The sequence below is a fragment of the Mustela nigripes genome, chromosome 1, assembly GCF_022355385.1.
Source record: "Mustela nigripes isolate SB6536 chromosome 1, MUSNIG.SB6536, whole genome shotgun sequence".
In the NCBI taxonomy this organism is placed as follows: domain Eukaryota; kingdom Metazoa; phylum Chordata; class Mammalia; order Carnivora; family Mustelidae; genus Mustela; species Mustela nigripes.
Genome location: NC_081557.1, coordinates 42,099,516 through 42,120,340, shown reverse-complemented (window position 1 = coordinate 42,120,340; position 20,825 = coordinate 42,099,516). Strand labels below are relative to the sequence as shown.

Below are 20,825 nucleotides of genomic sequence, written 5' to 3'. Positions count from 1 at the left end.
TGCAATATTTTGGGAGACTCAGTACCTAGTCCTCCCTGTAAGGAATAGCTTCCTAACCACCAGCTTGAAAGAAATTCAGTAACTTGGGATGGAGTGAATCCAGAAAAAACAAAGGACTCAGCAAGGGGCTGCAACAGGAGTATGGGGACAAATCTGTGTGTGTAGGAGGAAGCTCGGAAGAGAGGAAGAAAGGAAACCAATTCAGTCTCAAACATCTGCCTGTCCGTGCACACAAGACACAGCAGCAGGGCTGCTAACTCACAGACCTGTAGTTCACAGGGGCCTAGACAGGGAAGAAGCCCAGCCCAGGGAGCTGTGTGGGCCTGGGAGAGGCCTCTCGGAAAAGTACCCTGCTAGGACCTGCATGGCTTACCCTGGGAAGCCAAGCAAGGCCGGCAGGTGGCAGGAGAGGTGGAACACTTTGGGGCAGCGGTCACAGCACAGCAACTCCCCTCCGTTGAGGCACACGGCGCAGAAGTCCTCATTCTCCATGGGTACTGGGGGCCCCTTCTTGGCTCCAGGGGTCCGAGGAATGAGTCTTTGCTCCTCAGGAGATACACCCTCCCCCTCTGGTGTCTGCTGCCCAGCCAGAGAAGTGACAGTGACCTTTCTTCCCCCCAGACTTGGGGCCTGGATGGCATCAGGCATGTTGTTCTGGCTGACCTTGGAGAAGAAGGGAGTCAGCGGTCAGAGCATAGCACCAACAAGCTGTGGAGGGAGGGAGAGGATGGACTGACCAGGCCCCCAGGCCAGCTGAGCCCCAGGAATGCTGGGACAACCCCCTCACAGCCAGGGGTAAATCTGCACCGGGTCAGCGTCAGCAACAGCCAGAATTCTGACAGAAACAGAGAGAAAAGAGAGGCTCCCAGGGTGAGCCAAGTTCAAGGACAAGACAGAGCAGAGCGGTACCTTAATGGACATGCTGGAGGACTCAGTGCCACACTCGATGATCAGCAGGAAGCTCCCATCCTGCTCATTCTTTTGGGGTTTCAACTTGAACACTGGCATCTCTCCTGAGGAGGCAGCACAGATCTTGAGCCGCTCCAGCCGCACGTAGGGAATCTTGGGCTCGCTGTGGAAGGGCCTGTGGCAAGAGAGATACCCCTGGGTCTCGGGAGGAGCCTCCTCTGACCCCAGCCTCTAAGTCAGCTCATCCATGATCCCACATGCTGCTGCCCCAGATCCCAATCCCACCCTGTGCAGGCCTACATGTCACCTTCCTGCCCCGGGGGGCAGGGGGCCTCTGCTCAAAGAAAGGGAATTCCTAAAGAGGAAGCACATGCCTCCTGCTGCAGGAGTCAGGATTCCCTCCCACAAGATCCTAGGCTCCCAACCACATGATTCTACTCGAGGGTCTGGGAGTTGAAGAAGATGGTTACAGGTAAAGTTCTGCTTCTAGTTAGTCATGAAGGATGCTGGCTTCCTGTGCCAACCTCCCAGGACATGAGTTTGGAGGGTGAGAGAGGGAGGTTGGGCCAAAAGCCTGTTACCTGATACTCTGATTCTCCTTTGCATCCGTCTCCACGGCTCCTTGTTCAAAATGCTCATGCTCTAAGACAAAAGACAAATGCCTGTGATGTACATTTCTGATAACATGCCCTATAACCCATACCTTCCACTCATATGTACTACGCATCCCGTTGGCCACACACCTGTCACGCAATCATTACCCACACTGTAATCATTCATAATGGTGGCAATCCTACCATGGCTCTCCTTCCTCAGAGAGAAAGAAGGCCACCTTCTTTTAAAAAGATAAACAGGGGCATCTGCGTGGCTCAGCCGGTTAAGCCTCAACTCTTGGTTTCGGCTCAGATCATGATCTCAGTGTCCTAGGATCGAGGCCCACATCAGGCTCCACACTCAGTGCAGAGTCCGCTTGGGACTGTTACCCTCTCCTCTGCCCTTCCCCTCACATGTGCGTGCGTGCGCACTTTCTCTCTCTCTCTCTCTAATAAATAGATAAAATATTTTAAAAGACAAACAGAGGGGTCCCTAGGAAGCTCAGATGGTTAAAGTTCTGCCTTTGGCTCAGGTCATGATCTTCAGGTCCTGGGATCGAGCCCCATGTTGGGCTCCATGCTCAGTGGGGAGCCTGCTTCTTCCTCTCCCTACTCCTTACTTGTGTTCCTTCTCTCTCTCAAATGGGAATAAATAAAATCTTTATAAATAAATAAATAATAAATAAAAAGACAAACAGATATGGGGTGCCTGGCTGGCTCAGTCAGAAGAGCACGCAACTCTTGATCTTGGGGTTGTGAATTCGAGTCCCATGTCGGATGTAGCGATTACTTAAATAAAACTTTAAAAATTAAAAATTAAAAAAGTTAAAAATAAATTTAAAAAAACAAACATTACATTCAGAGGCTATCTAGGGGTGAGTGTTGGGTCAGGTGCTGAGGGGCCAGCTTCTCCCCTTCCAAGTGAGTTCAGAAATCTCTTGTGCTCCATATACTAGTGTTACATGCTCTGAGGAGTCCTTCTGTCCAGCCTCTGCCTTTCCACCCAAGTGCTGGGATTTTAGTACTACCTGAGAGTCTAGTTCATACTCCATAGGCAAAAGGCTCCCTGCAGCCCTACCCCGAGTAGTGCAGTAGAGCCTGTGTAGACGGGCAGGAGGTGCTGTGGGGAGGGAGAAGGAAACTGGCATTTACTGAGCACACTCGGCACCAGGCACTTTCCATGGGCAACCAGGGCCCCCAAAATTTAACTGCTTAAAATTCAGGGTCCCATTATTATGCAGTTAACAAGAACCAATAAGTTGGTCTTTCAGTCAGTGTGAAAAAAACAAGGGGAAAAATTATTTCATTTTCATTTATTCAATGTATCAGAAATTGAGTGATCATTACAGACTAAACACTTATCATACATTAAAGAGAAAAAGTCCCAAACAGTCACTCCGTGGTTGCTTTCAAACTTCCCAGCTAGCCCTGGCTTATGACAGAAAAAAGGAAGCCCCATTTGAGAAGGTATGTAGGTAGCTGAGAAGAGAATCAGAGGGAGTCTGCACTGGTCCAAATTCCCTTTACTCTAGAGCACAACACAAATCCATAGGACTGCCAGGTGTGAGGCAAAGCATGGCCAATTCTTGTTACTACAGAGAAAGTCATCAAATGATCTCACTGTAGTTATTGGTCCCAGTAGTCTATGTAGTAGCTATGATTAGCCCCATTTACAGAGAAAGAAACCAGCTCAGAAAGGTCAAAGGTAAAAAGAACAGAACAAAGAATAAAAGAAGAAAGGTAAAAAGTTTTCTAAGTTAGATATACCTGACTCCAAAGTCAGATATGCTCTTTTCCCTAAAATATTTTGCTAAGGCTAGCCCCTCTGGGATGAGTTCTTCCTGTTTCCCCTGCCTCTCCTCCGCCTCCAGAACTTTTTGCATGGAAATGTTACAGGAGGCTAAGTCCTGGCCACAATGAGGGAAGCAGAACAGGTCCCAGTAAGTCCGTGTTGGAGGGAAGTGAAATGAGCCTGAGAGAGAAATGCTGCTCCCTCCTGCCTCAAGCCTGTCTCCTGACCTGTATCTGAAGTAGCCAGCACGAGTGACAGGCTGCTTACTGACTTGCACCTCACCTTTTGGGTTCCGGTATTGCTGCAGAGCCATGGATGTATTGACTGCTGGGACCAGTGGAGGTTTCTTCACAGAGAGGTTAATTGGCTCCTCCAGTTCTGAAGGCACAGCCAAATCCTTGGAAACCTCCAGGCCCGGGGTTGTGGCGTCTTGTCCCAGAGAGTCAGTGAAGCGAGTAGAATCCTCATTCTCCATCTTTCAAAAGTGAAAGGCCAAAAAGAATCAAAGAAATCAGATGGTTTTACTGTTAGTAGTCATAGAGCTATTAAGCTAATGTCAGGATAAGCCTTTCAGGGGCCACCCTGCTGCTCAATGATGAGCAGAAGAAGTTTTATGTCATTTTCCCCAGGACTTACCTTACACAGGGCATTCCCAAGGGAGGGGTCAGCCCCATCTGCAGGGCACAGGCTCCCTCCAGTTCGGCCAGAGCCAGGACTGCAGCTGGATCCGGTTTCTGGTTGCATGTCAGAAGCTGGAGGCATGCTCTGCAGAGGACAAGTTGCCAGACTTGGCATAGTCTGGGTGGTACCAGACATTGGGTTGGGCCTGGCCTGCGAGTGATCACTTGCTAGGCTTGTGATGGCCTGGGAGGACTCATTCATCAGACCAGGCATAGACTGGGGCGTGCTGCGCACAAGGCTGGGTACAGTCTGCAGATGACTGACGGTCAGGCTGGGCATAGCCTGGTTTTGACCACTCATCAGGCCGGACACAGTTGTGGGTGTGCTGCTCAGTAGGCTTGGGACCATGTGGGAAGGGGCAGCAGTCAAGCTGCTCACACTCTGTATCTGTGGCTCTAGGGTCCTTGCCAGCCTGGTAGATGACAGCTCCATCTCCAATGTGTTGGAGAAGCCCATGATGCTCACCGAAGTGGAGTGCTGCGGGAACGAAGACAGCGTAGAGTCAGGCCATTAGCAGGGGATGAGGGGAGGGGAGGAGAAATGCAGCCCAAGAGAGCTCCCATGCTCAGATTTCACTCCAGCCTCGGAGTCTAGTAGCTGCAGGGAACTCAGACAACATATGAAGTCCTATTCCCAGTCCCCTACGCCAAGGAGGCTGCTAGGCTCTGACAGAGAGGGCGGCACAGACTGAGGACACTGGTGTGCATGTGTGTTTGTGAAACAGTGATGAAACAGTGTGGGAGAATGACAGAGATCACCTACAACCTGCCATGAGGGTGGTACACACACACACACGGAGCTACCATCAACCCACACTCTTCACCTCCATCCAGTACTTGGGCATAGGATCAGACTGTGGGACTGCCCTTCAACTTCACATTTCCCACTGACTAAACCACTAGTGCCTTCTCATCCCTGCTGGCATTCCTCTGGGCTAGTTTCTGCTACATATAAATGGAAAGAAGTCCAGAAGGCTCAAACTCTGATCTGCCTCAGGCCTTCTCTGAGATAATGCCAAAGTCTAGGGGCACCCAATCAGTCCTGGGGAACCTGAGCCAACTCTAGGCCCTTTTCATGGGCTTGCTTAGATCAACTCCAGAACCACTAGCATTAAGGGAAAGCTTTGACCAAGAGATGGGAAAGTCTTTCCTAGCCCAACTCTATCTGTCCAGGACCTTCCAAGCCAGAAGCAGAGAACATCAGAGCAGCTAGGTCTTAATATGACTGAGTATGGACAATCACTGGATGAGGCTGTAACTTCCCAACCCTAAGAATTGTTTTCTCCTGTCTAACTACTTGGTGTTGCAGGAAGAAGAGACCTAAAGGTTCATAAAGTGAAGTTAAAGACATAGATTTCTGCACTGGATGCATTCCATTTCACAGATTGGAGAAACACATATGATGAAGGGTGGATGGTGAGAGACTGGTTCTAAATGTAACATTTAGGAATTTAGAAGTTTGATATCCCTGCCTTTTTTTCTTTTTAGACTAAAGATAGAACAACTTGGCATCTTTTGAAAGTCAAAGGGGAAACAAAGAGTAAATATCTCTAAGCTTCCAAAATCAGTGTCTTCAGCCTTTCCCCGTGAGTAAGATATTCAAATTTCCACAGGAAAGTAAACACTTCAAATATCATTTCAAGTTTCACTACAAAATTAGCAAACCTATTTAACAGTGAAGAAAGGCTGTCCTTACGTCAGTGAATGCCCCTCCTAGTCACCCAGTTCTTCAAGTCAGATGCTAGGAGGGGAAGCATCAGTGGGCCATCCCCCCTCCCTCACCCAAGCTAATTCCAAACCTCATCAATTCTACCCCTTAAACAAGTCACATATCTTCCCACTAATTCCTCTCTATTGCTGGTATCCTAGTCTGGGTTACACTCTTGTATTTTCCCAGACGATAGCAATAGTCTCCTCATTGGAGAAATATTTTCAAAACACAAATCTGACCACATCATTCCTTTGCATGAAGCCCCACAGTACACTGCACTGTTCTTAGGACAGCTGTGAAAATGACTGCCCATCCCCTGTCCTACTCTAGCCACAGTTCACATAACCACCCTCCCATTCTCTGAGCTCTAGCCACTCAGACATTTTTTTCAATCCCTGAAACATGCAAAGCTCTCTTTTCACCTACAACCTTCATCCCCTTCAAACAGACCTCTTCCTCTCCATGGAACATTCTCCTATCCCTGCCCCTATACCGCTTGTCCTTCTAAACTCAGCTCACCTGTGATTTTTTTTTCCTTTTCCTTTTTTTTTTTTTTTTTTGCGGGGTGGGGTGATATTCTCCTAGTTGTGAGACTATATGATGAATCTCTATTTTCCCCCATAAACCATAAACTCCATTAGGGCATAGATTTTATCTATTTTGCTTACCCACTGTATTTCTAGACCCAGGAGCAGCTTCTAGACCTGACTCAATAAATGAATTCATGAGCTATTTAAAATTTTTTTAAAAAAACAACAACAATGTATGACTGTATGTTCTACAAATCTTGAACCAAATAAATAGCAGCTCCGCTCTATTAACAGCTGGATCTATGTGTCTCTCTAAAATCATGATTGTCTGTATATAGCTAACATTTATTGATCATTTATTACATGTGAGGAAATTTGTTAAGTATCTTACATACATTTCCTCACTAAATCCTCATCACAAATGTTAAAGGGTGGTTGTGAAGGTGACAAGGGTAAAGGGTTAGAACACTGTCCGCCACATGGCAGGTACTCTGTGACCCCCAGCTACGGCCGCTGCTGCCCCTCGTATTGTGACTGTTAGTGTTGTTCTTGCGGCCCTAACCCTATACTTGAGAAAAACGAGGCTCTGCAAGGCATCTGAAATGTTTTATGCAGTTGAACACATCACTTTGTAAATCTCCATTTTCCCTTTATTTGTGCTCATACATAGAAATGCAATTGACTTTTATAGGTTGACCTTGTACCCAGAGACCTTGCTGAAGTCGCCTGGGGAATTTCTGTGCACACAAATCTTGTCATCCGTGATTAGTTAAGTTTTACTCCTTCCTTTTCCTGCATTTGTGTTTCCGGCCTTACTCTGCCAGCTAAGTACAGGAGGACCAGGTCAAATGAAACTAGTGAGAGGAGCCATCCTAGTCTTATTTCTGATCTTGGGGCAATCCTTTCAATGTTTCAACAAATAAGCATGACATGTGATGTGGGATTTTTACAGATTTAGAATCCAGATCTTCGGCGCTGAAGCCACAGTCTTGACCATGGCCTGTCTGGTTTGGTCCTTCTCTGTGGGAACTCAGCTTCCCCTCTCCCACACTCTGCTTCAGCCACTGTCCTTACTTTGCCTGCTTTCTTCAACCGTCTCTCTCTTCCTCTCCTGTTTTTCGTTTTCTTATCACCTCTTTCTCTTCCCTCCCAATGCTTTCCCCTTGTTATTTCACTGCTTTGGTAAAGCTTTTATGTTCTATTCTTAATTCTCAATTTTAAAAAGCAGACGAGCTAAATATAAATGCCCTTTGTCTCCCCAGAGTTTGTTTTTTGTATGTTCCTTGGTAGTTCAATAGTGTTCGATAAAAAGGCTCCAATTTGCTCTACAGTCGAAGTCCCAAGATAAATACTGAGGAGAAGGTGGTCTGGGGAGAAACGCAAAACAAACTGGGTAGATTAAGTATGGAAGAGCTATCTCAAACATGCCGTAACCTGCCTCCCCTTGGCATCCCCGCTGTCCTGGTTACACACTACAGCGTTTTAAGATTCTATCTTTCCTTATCTAAGGACAAGAATGCCCAGTGATGGTTGCAATCCCTTCTGTAATAAATGACAGTCTAATCCTTTGAGTTGGTTTCTTTCAGCCTTTCCCCATTTGACATGTATATCTTCTGCAGCTCTGGTGGTCATTTCGTCTGCGAAAGACACAGATGGCTCTTTGAGATCCTTGGTGCCAAGCATGAAGGGCACCAAATAACTGCCAGTGGCAATCCCAAGTAAAAACAGTCAGGTGCTGTATGTCACAAAATAGGCACAACATGAAATTCCCAAGGACAAAAACTCCCCAGATTAGAGGTAGGCTATCTCCACCTCTATCTGCAGATTAGCGGCAGGATGCTTTTGTAGGATATCAACTTCCTTTCCTGATTACTTATTGCATATCATGAAGTGTGACTGAATGTAATGATAGAGGAGGGTATGCAGACTGAGCCATGGAAGAACTATGGAAATTCCATCAGAGTTTATTTTGAGCTGGGCCTGCTGAACCTGCTCCTATAGCAGCCAGCACATAGCACCGGGTCAATAACATGTCCTATGATACTGAAAACTAGTCTTCTTCATGTCCACATCCACAGCCAACCTCAAGGAGACCAAGGCCATCAGGAAGTGGGGGGAAGCTCTGGTAGTGGTAAAAAGAACCTGAGAAACATCCACGTGAGAAGTTTGAGAAGGATCTCAGAGGAAGTGCAAGAAGGAAGCCAGCCCCACCCCATTTCTACAGACAAATACAGTGGCATTTCAGGAACACAGGTATACTGTGGTGGTATTGTTGATATTTCATTTGGCTCTCTGGAGTGAAGAGGTACAAAATATAAAAACAAGGGATTCCTGAGTGGCTCAGTGGGTTAATGCCTTTGGCTCAGGTCACAATCCTAGGGTCCTGGGATCGAGTTCCGCATCGAGCTCCTTGCTCAGTGGGAAGCCTGCTTCTCTCTCTGCCTCTGCCTGCCACTCTGCCAGCTTGTGCATGTTCTTTCTTTCTGACAAATAAATAAAATATTAAAATACACACACACACACACGGGAATATTTCTTGTGCAGGAACAAAGAGAGGATTGAGAACCTCCATCCTACCCTGCTGTCAGTGCTACTAGGTGAGTAGGGAGAAGGAGAGGGCCAAATTTCAGGGCTAGGAAAGGAGGCTGGGTCTCCAGGGTCTGGAAGGAAGGATGGGGCTTCTTGAGAGCATGCCAGGCTTGGGCACGTGGCTGCACTTGACATTTGGTGTCGCACACCCAGGAGAAGCTCATCCCTCCATGGAGATGATGCTGCCTGCCCTCTCTAGCACCCAGGATCCTTCAGGGGTGCAATGTGAGGAGGCAAAATTATATGGCCAGCTGTAAGGTCTGTATAGAGCAACTGCTTCCCAAGTTGTCAGCTACATAACAGATACCTTGCCTTCTTCACATACAAAACCTACAGATTTCATGAGGTAAAAATATGTATTTTGAGGTTTGCAAGTGAAAATAAACTATTTTCTAGATCAGGACAGAAAGAGAAGTCAAAAATGCCAAAAATATTGACTCTGATAATAAGCTCAGGCACTGGGGTACAAGGGGAGACTGCCCTGAGCCTCTTACCTAGCATCTCATCGCTTGCTCCTAATTTTCTCTCCTTCTCCCATACTTGCATGATCCTATCTCTGTTCCTTTCCTCTCTTATTTTTCTTCCTTGATCTGTTTTCCACCTGCCTGACCTGTGACCTGTCTAAATTATCCCACCTGAAACCTACAGAATGTACCTGTCTGAACCACCTGCCTTCACAACGTGCCTGACCTATGACCTCCCTGAACTGTCTGACCTTCAGGCTCTTTTACTAGTCACCTATGCAGTTCTTCACCCACCTAGCCTGTCTCCTGTTTGACCTCTGCTCTTCCACCTGGTGCTCCCCTCCCCCCATCCTCACCATTCAGATCTTGTTCTGGAGTTCAATGTGCTTACATTATTGCAATGACTGGCACACGGTATTATCGAAATTCAGAGAAAGCATGGTTCCTTCATTCAACAGAAAAGGAAACTGAGACACAGAGTCATCACTCACAGATTTCCCAAGCATATATAGGCCCAAGACTAGGAAGGTTTAAAAATCTTCTGGCTGGTTTTGATTTTGTGCCATCAGCCATAAAGCTAGTAGTCTAGTAAGACATGATAGAGAAGTCAATAAACAGACACTTAATGCACATGCCCTGAGTTTAATATAAGTTCCAGGTTCTTACAGCAAGATAATATTGCTGGGGATAGAGTAGCACAAATAGGGTGGTGTTCCACAGAAATTAATTTTCCAAGTATCTGAAACATACCTCTTTCAGTAACAAATGCAATTGGCTTTAAAATATCTTGAATAGGAGTACTTCTAAAACTTTACACACCACCTTGTCATAATAAACAAAGTACATGGAGCCTCATTACACCATTCTTAGTGACATAAAGGAACTTGGATGGACTTCTATTGCTGGAGTAGGCTGCAGTTCAGTGATGCTTTAAGGTCTGTAGGACTGAGCCTGTCCCTTCGCCAAATGACCTCCCAGTGTGGCACTTTCCCAGGTGATGTTTCCTGTCTTCTCCCTTGTCGTTAGCTGCCATTACAGAAATCCCAACTCCTTGCTACTACCCTGCTTACTGCTCTAATGCAGGAAAATGAAAAATTCTAGAGGAAACCATATAACTAAGCTTGCAGTCAAGACCTCTGTCTAGATACCTGAGCAGGGACTTATGATCTCACACCAAATAGGATGTGTGGGTGTATGACCTCTGTTCTCATTGCTGCTCCGAAGCTTCACCTGCTCACTTCTGGTTTTAGGGTTTTGTCCCAATCATCAGAATTGTTAAAGACGGACCACCCTGTAAACATACACAGGAGAAGGGGCAATGACTTGGAAACTATCTTGGAAACACACTAAAGGCCTTCACTTTGGCTGAAGGAAACAGATAAGAAGACAAGGATTGAGATAAACAGACTTATGAATTAAATCTTGGAATATTTGAGTGTTTTGACAGCTTCACGTCATGTAGACTAGTTGAACATTAGTAGATTTTCAAACAACTGAGTCAGACATCTGAGGAAGGAACTAACTTTCCTAGCAAGTGGTTTCATAAGTTGTTGCCCTTTAATAACAGTGAGTGCTCCCCCAACTCCATGAAAAGCTCTTGTGCAAATTAAGGCTACTCCTGTGGATATGGTAACATATATTAACTGACCAGAGTCAAATGGGAAAACATTAATGGGTGGTGGAGAGAGACGAGCACCTGATGATTCAGGAAGGACAGGAAAAGCAAAGAGGACTCCAGAGTCTAAGGGGGAAGGAAGAGAAAAAGAACAAGTGGATTCCAGTAAACCTGAAGTAAAAGCCAGAATGAGTGGAACCCCCAAAACCCAAGCCTTGGAGACTAGGAGAATTTGCCCAGAGATATTTTGGCCAGTCCAGTGTAAGGAAATTCAGGGCCCAGAAACAAGGACCCGTTTTCTCATGGACCAGGAGACCTAGACAAGGATCTTAGATTTGGTCTGTGAATGAAATCGAGCTAGAACTGAGGAAAGACCCTTCCTAGAGGCTGTGAAATTCAGGAAGCCAGACCTGAGGAATGCTTGGCTTAGCTTCTGAGCAGCACAGAGCAGATCTCTGTACAGTTCTGCAATTGCTAACTGCTGACCAGAACCTGGGCTGTGCCCTAAGAAAGCCTCCTGAGGCCCTGGGAAGGTTCTGACCAAGTTCTGCTGTTGAGGCCGAGCTTTAAAGAAAAGACCATTGCTGGAGTTGAGAAGCCATGATCTGGCCCACAGACGTGAATTGGAGACCATGAAGGCAGGACACCCCGTATTTCCTTATGAAACCCAGGATTTAGAGAATGAGTTTAAGCAAGATACTTCCCGTCACTGGGCTTTAATTTCCTCCTCCACATGCTAATGTAGATCTGAGTTGTAGGAATCAGATTGTGAGCTCAGGCATCAGAGTGCTTTGGTAATGAAGTGAATGCTTGTGTGAGTCATCATCCCTCGCTCTTCTGCGTCACTCTTACTAATGCAGACCACAGGAAAGCCTCCTGCTTAGGCATCGTTTGCTAAAAATAAATCTCAGATTCCTCTGAAGCCATCAGCAGGATCCTGGTGGTCTCTCAGCCTCCTGCAGAGGATGTAGACCACATGTAAGCAGAAGAGAGGTCCTCCTGCAGCTGAATTGGGCTCAGATAGGCTCTCTGTGATGCCTACATCGTTGACTCCACAAGAGCTCTGAGGAAGACAGTGTGTGTGTTTCTCATCAGTTGACTCGTTCAAAAGTACAAATGAAGCCATCAAAATGCCTTCCGGGTTTACTCAGGATGTAAGGAGTTCTGTCATCACGCTGTAACCATGGTCTCTTCAGAGTGGCTAAACCAAGATGAGGCAACTGCGAGGGCCAGACAGATGTCAAAATTCATTCCAGAACACCCTGCTAGATACAGGGAAGGTAGTAGGCGTCGCTGCCTCTGAGAGAGCAGAGCTCAAGCCACTAGAAAATCCTTCAAAAATTTGCCTATCTCACTTTTCGGCAGCAATGCTTTCACCAGCAGTTCAGTTAGCACCAACTCGAGAGGGCATGTGCACAGCTGCTGTGCTGTCACTGAAGTCCTCCCCGTGGTGATGGAATGTCAGTCGGCAGCTCAGACCAAGTCCCTGCAGAATACTCAGAGGGGCGCTGGCTGCCCCGGCTTCCTCCATTCTGTGGCCTTCCCATAGACCTCTGACTTTCCTGGTACTTGCAGGCCATCACGGGCTTAGGAGCAGGCTGGAGGCTAACACACCTTGACCAGATAACCAGACGAAGCTGGGTCCTAAGACCTCTCCCCAGCAGGGCCTAGGCTACTCCCAATGAGTGTAAAGAGGAAAATCCAGCAAATGAGAGGCCAGATGGAGTCCTGACTCTCCCACGGCAGTGCCCAAGGAGAGGCGATCTAACCTAGCCCCTGAGCACGGCCAGGGTCAGGAACCTGTGCTCTGGTCCTAACTTTTCAATGCTCTGCTGTATAGCTCTTAGGTGGGTCACTTAACCTCTCTGTGTCTCAGTTTCCACATCTTTCAAAGGGGAATATGAAAGTGGCTTCCTCATAGTACTTCTAGGATAAACAAAGAGATAAAATGAAATACTCCATGTAAAAACCTAAGGGAACAGGTAGAAAAATGCTATACAAAGTATTATCATTCAATGATAAGATACTCAAAATGTTATTCCATGTTCTCAACCATCTCACCCTCCACCATACCCAATCCCAGCTTCAAGGCAATGAATTGCCTCAAAAAAGAAAGTCCTTTTTCTTATTTTGGTAGCTTTGTGTCTAACCAGTAACTCTCTCAGTCAAGTAGACCCAAAGACTCCTCTAAGCCAGGATGGCAACACTGAGGTTCTTTTTGTGGTTGTTGGGGGTGGGGAGTCAAAGCCATGAAGAAGCCTACAAAATTATCAGGAAAGGGCCAGGCCACATACTCCTCTGAACCTCTCCCTGAGCCCAGGTTAATAAGGGCCAGAGATAGCTCCAAATGAGGACTTTCGAGTTCCTAGGACCTTACTAACCCCACTGCCAACCCAGAGCCACACAGTAACATCCCCTTGATGCTCAGAGAGCCCTGTGGGCCACCCACACGAGCACAAAGACTTCATGTTTGCACACGCTCCCCTCCTTTCCTCCGTACTGTCTATAGAAACAGAAGCAGGCCCCATTAAAGCAGTAGCAATTTGTACACGGCTTCTCCTAACCCCTGAGCACTGCCAATCCCCATATTTCCTTCTGAACTACTGACATCTAGAGCTAGCTAACTTCTGGGCATCTTCTTATATAGCTTCCACAGGAGAATGCCAACAATTCAAATATACCTTTTTCCTCCCCCAAAATAGGCTCTTCTTCCCATGCTCCCACCTCAGTGAACGGCAACCCAGTGGGCAAGACAAACCTGGATGTCAAGCCAAAGGACCTTCTCTCCATCACTTCCCATCACCAATCAGACTCCAAGTCCAAAAGCTCCTGTGATCTGATCTCTTGAAGTCCATGCTTCCTCCTTATACCCATTGTTGCTGGTTCCATTCAATCTCTCCTTGTTCTTCTCTGTACTATTTTGGTCTCCCTTCCTATAGCTAAAGTGACCTTTCTAAAATTTAATTCAAACCATGTCCCTCCTTGCTAAGAAATCCTTCCTTCACTCCTCACAACACAATTCCCAAGACTAAATGCTAAACTTTGAGCACAATTTACAGGGCCTTCCAAGCAGTCTGCTTCCATTCCCATTCCCCAGTCCACCTCATGTTCCCACCAAGCCAGGCACTCTGAAACCCCCTGACGTACCCCAGGCTTTCTCTCACTTCTGGACCCTCCTACTGGCCGTTCCCTCTGATTATTTAGTCCAGCCCTCTCCCTCATCTCCCTTCACTAGCCTGACTTCTTCAAATCTCAGCTTAAAATCATGTCCCCTAGGAAGTTCTCTGTGAATAGTTTTTCCAATGTTACACGCTCCTTCTCTCTACCCCAGTGGCTATCCCAGCACTTTATCACATTTATTGTTGCTGCTCATTTAACCATCTGTCTCTCCCACTAGACTGTAAGCTCCAATGTGAGACTCTTATTCACCGATATGTGCCTGACACCCAGCAAAACATCTGACACATAGTAGGAGACAGATCTATATTTTTTGAACATTGAGTGAATAAATAACTGGACAGATGGATAGGTAAGTGGCCCAAGTATTAAAAAGTTAAACCCCTGAGAGCCACAAAGAGTCCATTTATAGCATCTCTATGGCCTCTAGGCCAAACTGTTTTAACAGGGCAGGACAGGCCCAGCACAGACCAAAACCCAGTAATACTAGAGGCCTAGCCAGACTTCAAGAGCCACCAGGGATTTCCAAGTTACCATTTCATCTTTGCATCTTTTACTTTTCTGCAGTCTCTTCTCACATATCACTGGGATAGACTAAGATATACGTGGCGATGGTGCTGGGGGAAATATGGTGAGGGGCAGGAACACAGAACAGCTGCAGAACTGGGGCTACAGAGCCAGAGCCTTGTGCAGGGCTGAGTGCACAGGCTGGGGGTACCCAACACCTGACACGGCTTCAAGCACACGGCTGACTGGAAGTGCAGGGGGGCCGAGGGAACCAGACCAGAGAAGGCAAAAGGGTAGTGGAACAGGGACAGGGGAGACGGGAAGGGCCAAGTGAGGTTCTAGCTAGGAGTATGGCAGGGGTGAGGGCGAAGGGCAGGGATATGGGGAGGACAGCTGATGAGTTGTGGGGCTCTGGGTAGTTGCCAGAGTAAATGATGCCCTGTAGCAAGCAGGGAAGTCAGCAGACAGGAAGGGCTCCAGTTGCTTATCTTCAAGAGCTCTCAGTGCCCTAGTGGCTCAGTCACTTTGTCAGGACATCGCTGCAGATCACTCCCCTACCCCCCACCCCGACAAACTCCACTGATTCCAATTCTAAAGCCCATCAACTTTGGGTCATGCAGCCACATAAAATATTTTCCCCATTTTTGTTGCAGAGAGAAAAACAGTTCAGTCTTTGGATTCTGACAAACCTCATTTTAAATAGATCTCAGCCCTTTCATCTACTAGCTATAGGGCCCTGAATCTCAGTTACCTCAGCAAGAAAATGGAGACGATCACTTCACAGAACCGTGAAGGCCCATGCACCATTCCAAGCCCAGTGTAAGTGTGTCATGAATTGGCTTTCTTTCCCTTTTCCTTCCCCCTTATACTCTAAACGAAGCCCAATTGGTCCCATTTCAAGTGTGCGTGTGGGAGTGGAAATGAGCATGAAGGAGGACCTATGTTGCTGACTCATTAGGACAGAAGGCATGAGTCAGGGCTGTGTAATATCCAGGGATGGAACAGGGACACTCCTCCCCCCACCCAGTCATCCTCATCCAGGTCCTTGGGGTCTTGGCTGGCAGGGGGTCCCATGTGGTCAGGGGAAGCAGGCTCCATTAGTACCTTTCTCACCACATTTGGAGAGGAGTGCTGGATGGTGCCGTCCAGTGGAGGGACACCGGGAGGGGTTTCCTCCCCAGGAGCCTGGGGCAAGTTAGCAGCAGTATTCTTGTCAAGAGGGAGAGCTGGCTTTGGACCTTCAGACGCTGAAGGCTCATCTGAAGCCTGAAGGAGAAAATAAGAACTTGGGTGGGTTTTCCTGCAAAGAACAGCAGCGGCGACAAAGGCTTGACACCCACCCTGCATTGCCCATTGTCACCAACTACGCATTGTGAACTGCTGGAAATTTTTCAGAAAGATCGATCCTCTTATCTAAACTTTTCATGAGACTACATCCAAATATGACAGTCTTAGGATAGAAGCCAAAATGAGAATTCTGGTCAAACTCTTGTATTCACCATAGTGATCCTAACACATCTGACTTACATTTTGCCTGTGGTCCTCAATGAACCCTAGACCTTTCTCTGCCATCCTCAGGATGATTCCCTATCTCCTCAAAGGAACTGAGCCTCAGAGGGAAACATCTGAAGATGATCTGACATTGTCAGTGCTAAAGCATAAATGTGAAGCCTTATATTTTATAATAAAGTAAAAGTCCCTAGAGCCGCTTTGAAGATATAAATGTGATTACACATTTAAAGGAGACACCACAGGGGGAAGTGAGAAAGGACAGAGAGAAGAGGCGAGAATAGGAAAGTCTGGAAGAAAAGAAAAGCACGAGTTACGGATGAAGATATAGAAACCAGCAAAGATCCCAGAGGTACAACCTGTACCCCCTGAATTGGCTCTTAGCTGAGAGAAGAGAGGAGCAGCACTCATCACCCCTCACCCAACACCCCAGGGGAGAGAACAAGGCCTCTCCTGCGGAACTACAGTCAGCAGACCAGGATCCAAGTCTTGGCTCTGTCGCTCAGTGTTTAGGATATCTAGGCAAAGTGCTTGCCCTCTCCAACCCCCACCTCTGTGCCTATAAAAAATGATTGGCAATGCCTACCTAACACTATTGACAGAATAAATGATAGATTATATATAAAACATACCTAGCTTAGAAAGTTTGAAACAAATTTGAAGTCTACAGCTGTGTGGTGTAATAAAGATGCTGCCCACTAGCATTACTGCATACCTGCTCTCCACTCCTTAAGGTCTCCCCTTCCATCTGAGATTCATAAGTTCCCAGCAACGGAAGTGAGAGGTTACAAAGACAAGAGATAACCTCCCTTCTGTGCTGGCAGTGGCAGGAATGTGGCACAGCTCGGAAGGTTCTATTGATGGACAAGGTCCCTAGTGTCATCTAGGAGGGCAGGGCTAAGCCAGGCCACTCTGGAGAGTACTGAGCCTAGATCTCTGTCAGGACTACTGTATTTAGGGGAGCTTTCCTGAGATGGGCAGTGGAGTCCAGGAAGGACTTGAAATGTGAGCGCTGAGTTCAAGGACACCCACAGATGAAGAAACTGTGTTCCCTTGCAACCCAGTGACTGCGGAGGCTGTGTTTACCGAGTAATCCCAGGACAGGGAGAATGTGTGTCTCCCCTGCCAACCCCTCCCCAGCCACCCTGAGGCTCACCTGCACAGCATCCTCTTGGCTCTGGGACTGGACAGGCGCTGGCTGCCTCACAATGTAGTTGATTTGCCCCACAATGGTTTGTTGAAGATGCTGAGGAGATTTGGTCTGGTTTAGTTGTAGGCTGGGCTGTTGAGCCTGAAGGAGAAGCTCCAGGTCCTTCTGCATCTCCTCCAGCTCAAATTTGTGATGCATTATATCCACATTCTGGGAACAGGCAGGCCCAGGAGGGCTCCCATGCTGACTAGAGGTCAGATGCTGGGACGGAGGTATGGGAGGCGGCGGCTGCTGGGGTGGAGGCGGTGGAGGGGGCAGAGGGGGCAGCTGCTGAGGTGGCTGCTGCTGAAAGTGGCTGAGCTTCAACTTCTGGTGGTGGCCGAACTGGACTTGGATAGAGGGGGTCTGCAAGGTAGGCTGGGCATGGGCTCCTTGCTGAACGTCCTGCGGGGGCACGATGCATACTGGCTGGGAAGTCAGCTGTGGTGCCAGCCGCTGGGATGTGTTCTCCTGCTCCACAGGGGGCTGGGTTTCCAGCCAGGGCTGCATCAGCTTTGGGGGCTGAGGATGGCAAGCCAGCTCCTTCTCCCTGGGCAGCAGGGTAGAGCACTGCAGAGACCCCAGTTGTTGGGATGCCATCTCAGAGGGCTGCCTAAAGCTGTGGGCTGTGTGTATGCTGGGTGGGGGGACCTGGCCTTTGAGGGAGGGCGAGGCTGGGGAGCAGTGGGAGCAGCACACAGAGGAGGAACACAGGGCTGGAGACTGGAACTTGTGTGAGGGGTGGCTGAGAGTCTCTTGCTGAGCCACTGGGGACTGGTGGCTTTGATAAAAGGATGATGGTCCCTGCAAGCCTCCATAAGCAGGAGTATCTGCCCGGGACAGCTGTCCACCTTCAGTAGTTATACAGCCTGGAAATTCAGAACAGAGAGTGTTTCCAAAGGTAACCTGCAACTATTCCCTGCTTGCCACTTCCAGCTCCTGGGACCAAAGGACATTATTTGATAAACCTATACCAGGCACAGAGATGAGCAAATTCAACCCTGATCTCCAAGGCTCAGCCTAGAATGTTGCCAGCAATAGAACCAATGCAGACCTGTGGCAGCCAGTGGTGGTTGAGAAATTAGCTCAGCTTTTTCCAGATACTCAGTCTCACTCTGTTTTTATCCCACTAGAAAAACTATGGGTTCCTTCAAACAGCACTCACTCCTTTTGAACACAGACTCAGACAAAAGAAAAAAAATCAACATTGGGGGTGGGGAGGGAGCAGGCTGGAAAATTGCAAAGGGGAACTGACTGTGGGACAAATGACCAAGTCTCCAAATATAAGTCTGGGGGGTTGTGTTTTGGGTAAGAAGGATGGAAGGAGTCGGGGAACCCCAACATCATGTCAGCAGCAAGTGCCAGCATCATCCAGAGGTCTCTAAGCCCTGGCGCATGAGCAGACAGCATCTATCTCCAGCTCAGTCTCACGGCTTCTTCCGCTCATTGCTTCAATGATGCTTACTTGGGGGAAGACTCAGAAACTTGAGGGCCAGAGGTGTGTTCTAGTCACCTTTGGTCCCTTAGTGCCCAGCATGGGGTGCTGACCCACAGCAGGGGCCCACCAAAGGTCTGTGGAATTAATTCAAAGGGGAGAGGGAAGCAAAAATAAATAAATAAATAAATAAACCTAAATTTTATTCTTCACTCTGTCAAGTTCAAGAACAAAGACAGCAGGTAGCCATTAGCATAACAAACCTACATCAGACCATCAGACCTCAGTTGTACTCTGCCTAAGACTAAATGCCAGGAAATCACTGCAGGAGGGAAGCTCAAAAATTATCTGCTTACATCTCAACTCCAAGGGGCAGTGGGGGTGACACTGTCCCTCCTTCCCCTTCTCTACCCCTCTCTCTGATGCTAATACCCATTTTGTGCCTACACACACACTAATACCCCCTGCAGAACCACAGAGACACACATTCACCTGCACTGCCACACAGCATTCTGGAGAGCAGGGCCACTGGCTTGTCTCCTCTCCAGCAATGAAACCAAGGTAATAGGGCATTCATGCAGAATGGAAAGCTCAGATTTCAAATGGTCCTGTTACAAAAGTCTGTGTTGGCATTGTCCCCTCCCCCCAACCCTCCTCCCCACACCCACACAAGGGTCTCTTGAGTGACTCCAGGACCACTGGCAGTCTCAGGGAGTCCTTTCTCTTGGGCTTACACTGACCTACCCAGTAAGCTAAGCAGATGTGCTCTCCTCATTTTTAGCAATTATGTAAAAGCCCACAGGATGGGCTCCGGCTCACCAAGGGAAGCCAGCTGCTTGGTCCAGAAGTTAGGCTCCCAGGTGAATCTGATACTCCAAGGGGAGCCCGGATCTGTGTTACAGTTTGTCTCTAGCAATCGTTGCATCTGAAACACAATCTGACAACAGCACCAAAGGTCATTTCTGTGGGCGTCTTGCACCTGAATGACAACTCCCTCTCCCTCACTCTTTGGACAGGTTGAAGGGCTTGGAGCCATGGGTCTTTAGCCTCAGGTCCCCTATATGCTCATTTCCTTGCACTGGTATCTTCATATCCCTTCTCCTGCCCTTGTGCTCTCCCCCCTCCTCTTATCCAGGTTATCCAGGTTTCTGGATTCCCTATAGTCTTCTCTCTTTCAGGCCTTAAACTGTTGGTAATTCTCCCTCAGGATCACCTGCCTGGCAGCCCTCTGAAGAGTTCTGGTCATTCTTCCATAACCTCAATGCGAAACCCTATAGGGGCAGACATTCTCTGAGCTCCCCACTGCTATTCTTTTGTCCACATGTAAAACCCCCATCCTCATCAACTGCTCTCCTCTTCCCTCATCCCTTGCATCCGTCTCCTATCATGAACTCTCCCATGCATCTAGGACTTTGGCAAGTGTCCCAACTCACCCTGCTATCATCTAGTTAACTGATGTCCTGGTCACCGTCTTGGCCTCTTCTTCCTCCATCTTTTTAGTGTCAATCACCTTCACGTCTCTTTTCCATTTGGGCACTGTACCCAGAGCTCTGCTTCATCTAGAGACCTTCATCTGCAATGCCTGACCCCTGTTCTAACTAGCTCTCGCTTTTTCTGAGCAGGCTCCCTAGCCTCCCTGAATTTCCCAAGCCCCGCTCCATTAGTCCCTAGGGCCAGCTCAGCTTCCCATCATTTGCAGTCACAATATCACTAGGGTCTAATTTCCTCCGCATCACCGTCCATTAACTTTAGGTCAATACAGCCATCCCAAAGCCATGTTATCTGGGGTCACTTCAATGACCACCAACCTCGGGGACACCCTGTTATCCTTTCTCTTATCACTACTTTTCTTATTGGCTTCCTCTTCCACTGTCCTCAGTGACTAAATTCCTCACTTCTCGCCTCACTTACCCCGTGCCTAACCCTCTCATCACCTCCTACTTCAGAAAAAGAGACACAAAAGACAAACTGCCCCCAAACTGCCACCCTGCCTACCTCCAAACATTATATGGAGACCTTCCCATCCTCCCCTCCTCGCCTTTTATGTTTAGGGTCAACTGGCTCCCTCTGACTCCTCAGTATGCTCACCCCACCACACATCTCTTCCATCATCAACCTCTTCTCC

The 20,825-nt window shown here is 47.9% G+C and overlaps 1 protein-coding gene across 1 annotated transcript in view; it reads right to left on the bottom strand.

The window, feature by feature from the left end:
• The window catches only part of TRIM66 (tripartite motif containing 66), a 56,726-nt gene that overhangs the window by 7,797 nt on the left and 28,104 nt on the right, over positions 1-20,825 (bottom strand). The window contains exons 10-17 of the mRNA XM_059408836.1: positions 19,520-19,637; positions 17,233-18,134; positions 15,672-15,833; positions 3,931-4,452; positions 3,577-3,769; positions 1,491-1,551; positions 910-1,084; positions 374-663 (exon numbers count right to left, since the gene is read on the bottom strand). Of these exons, the coding sequence (XP_059264819.1) occupies positions 374-663; positions 910-1,084; positions 1,491-1,551; positions 3,577-3,769; positions 3,931-4,452; positions 15,672-15,833; positions 17,233-18,134; positions 19,520-19,637 (2,423 nt within the window). The remainder of the gene's footprint in view (positions 1-373; positions 664-909; positions 1,085-1,490; positions 1,552-3,576; positions 3,770-3,930; positions 4,453-15,671; positions 15,834-17,232; positions 18,135-19,519; positions 19,638-20,825) is intronic.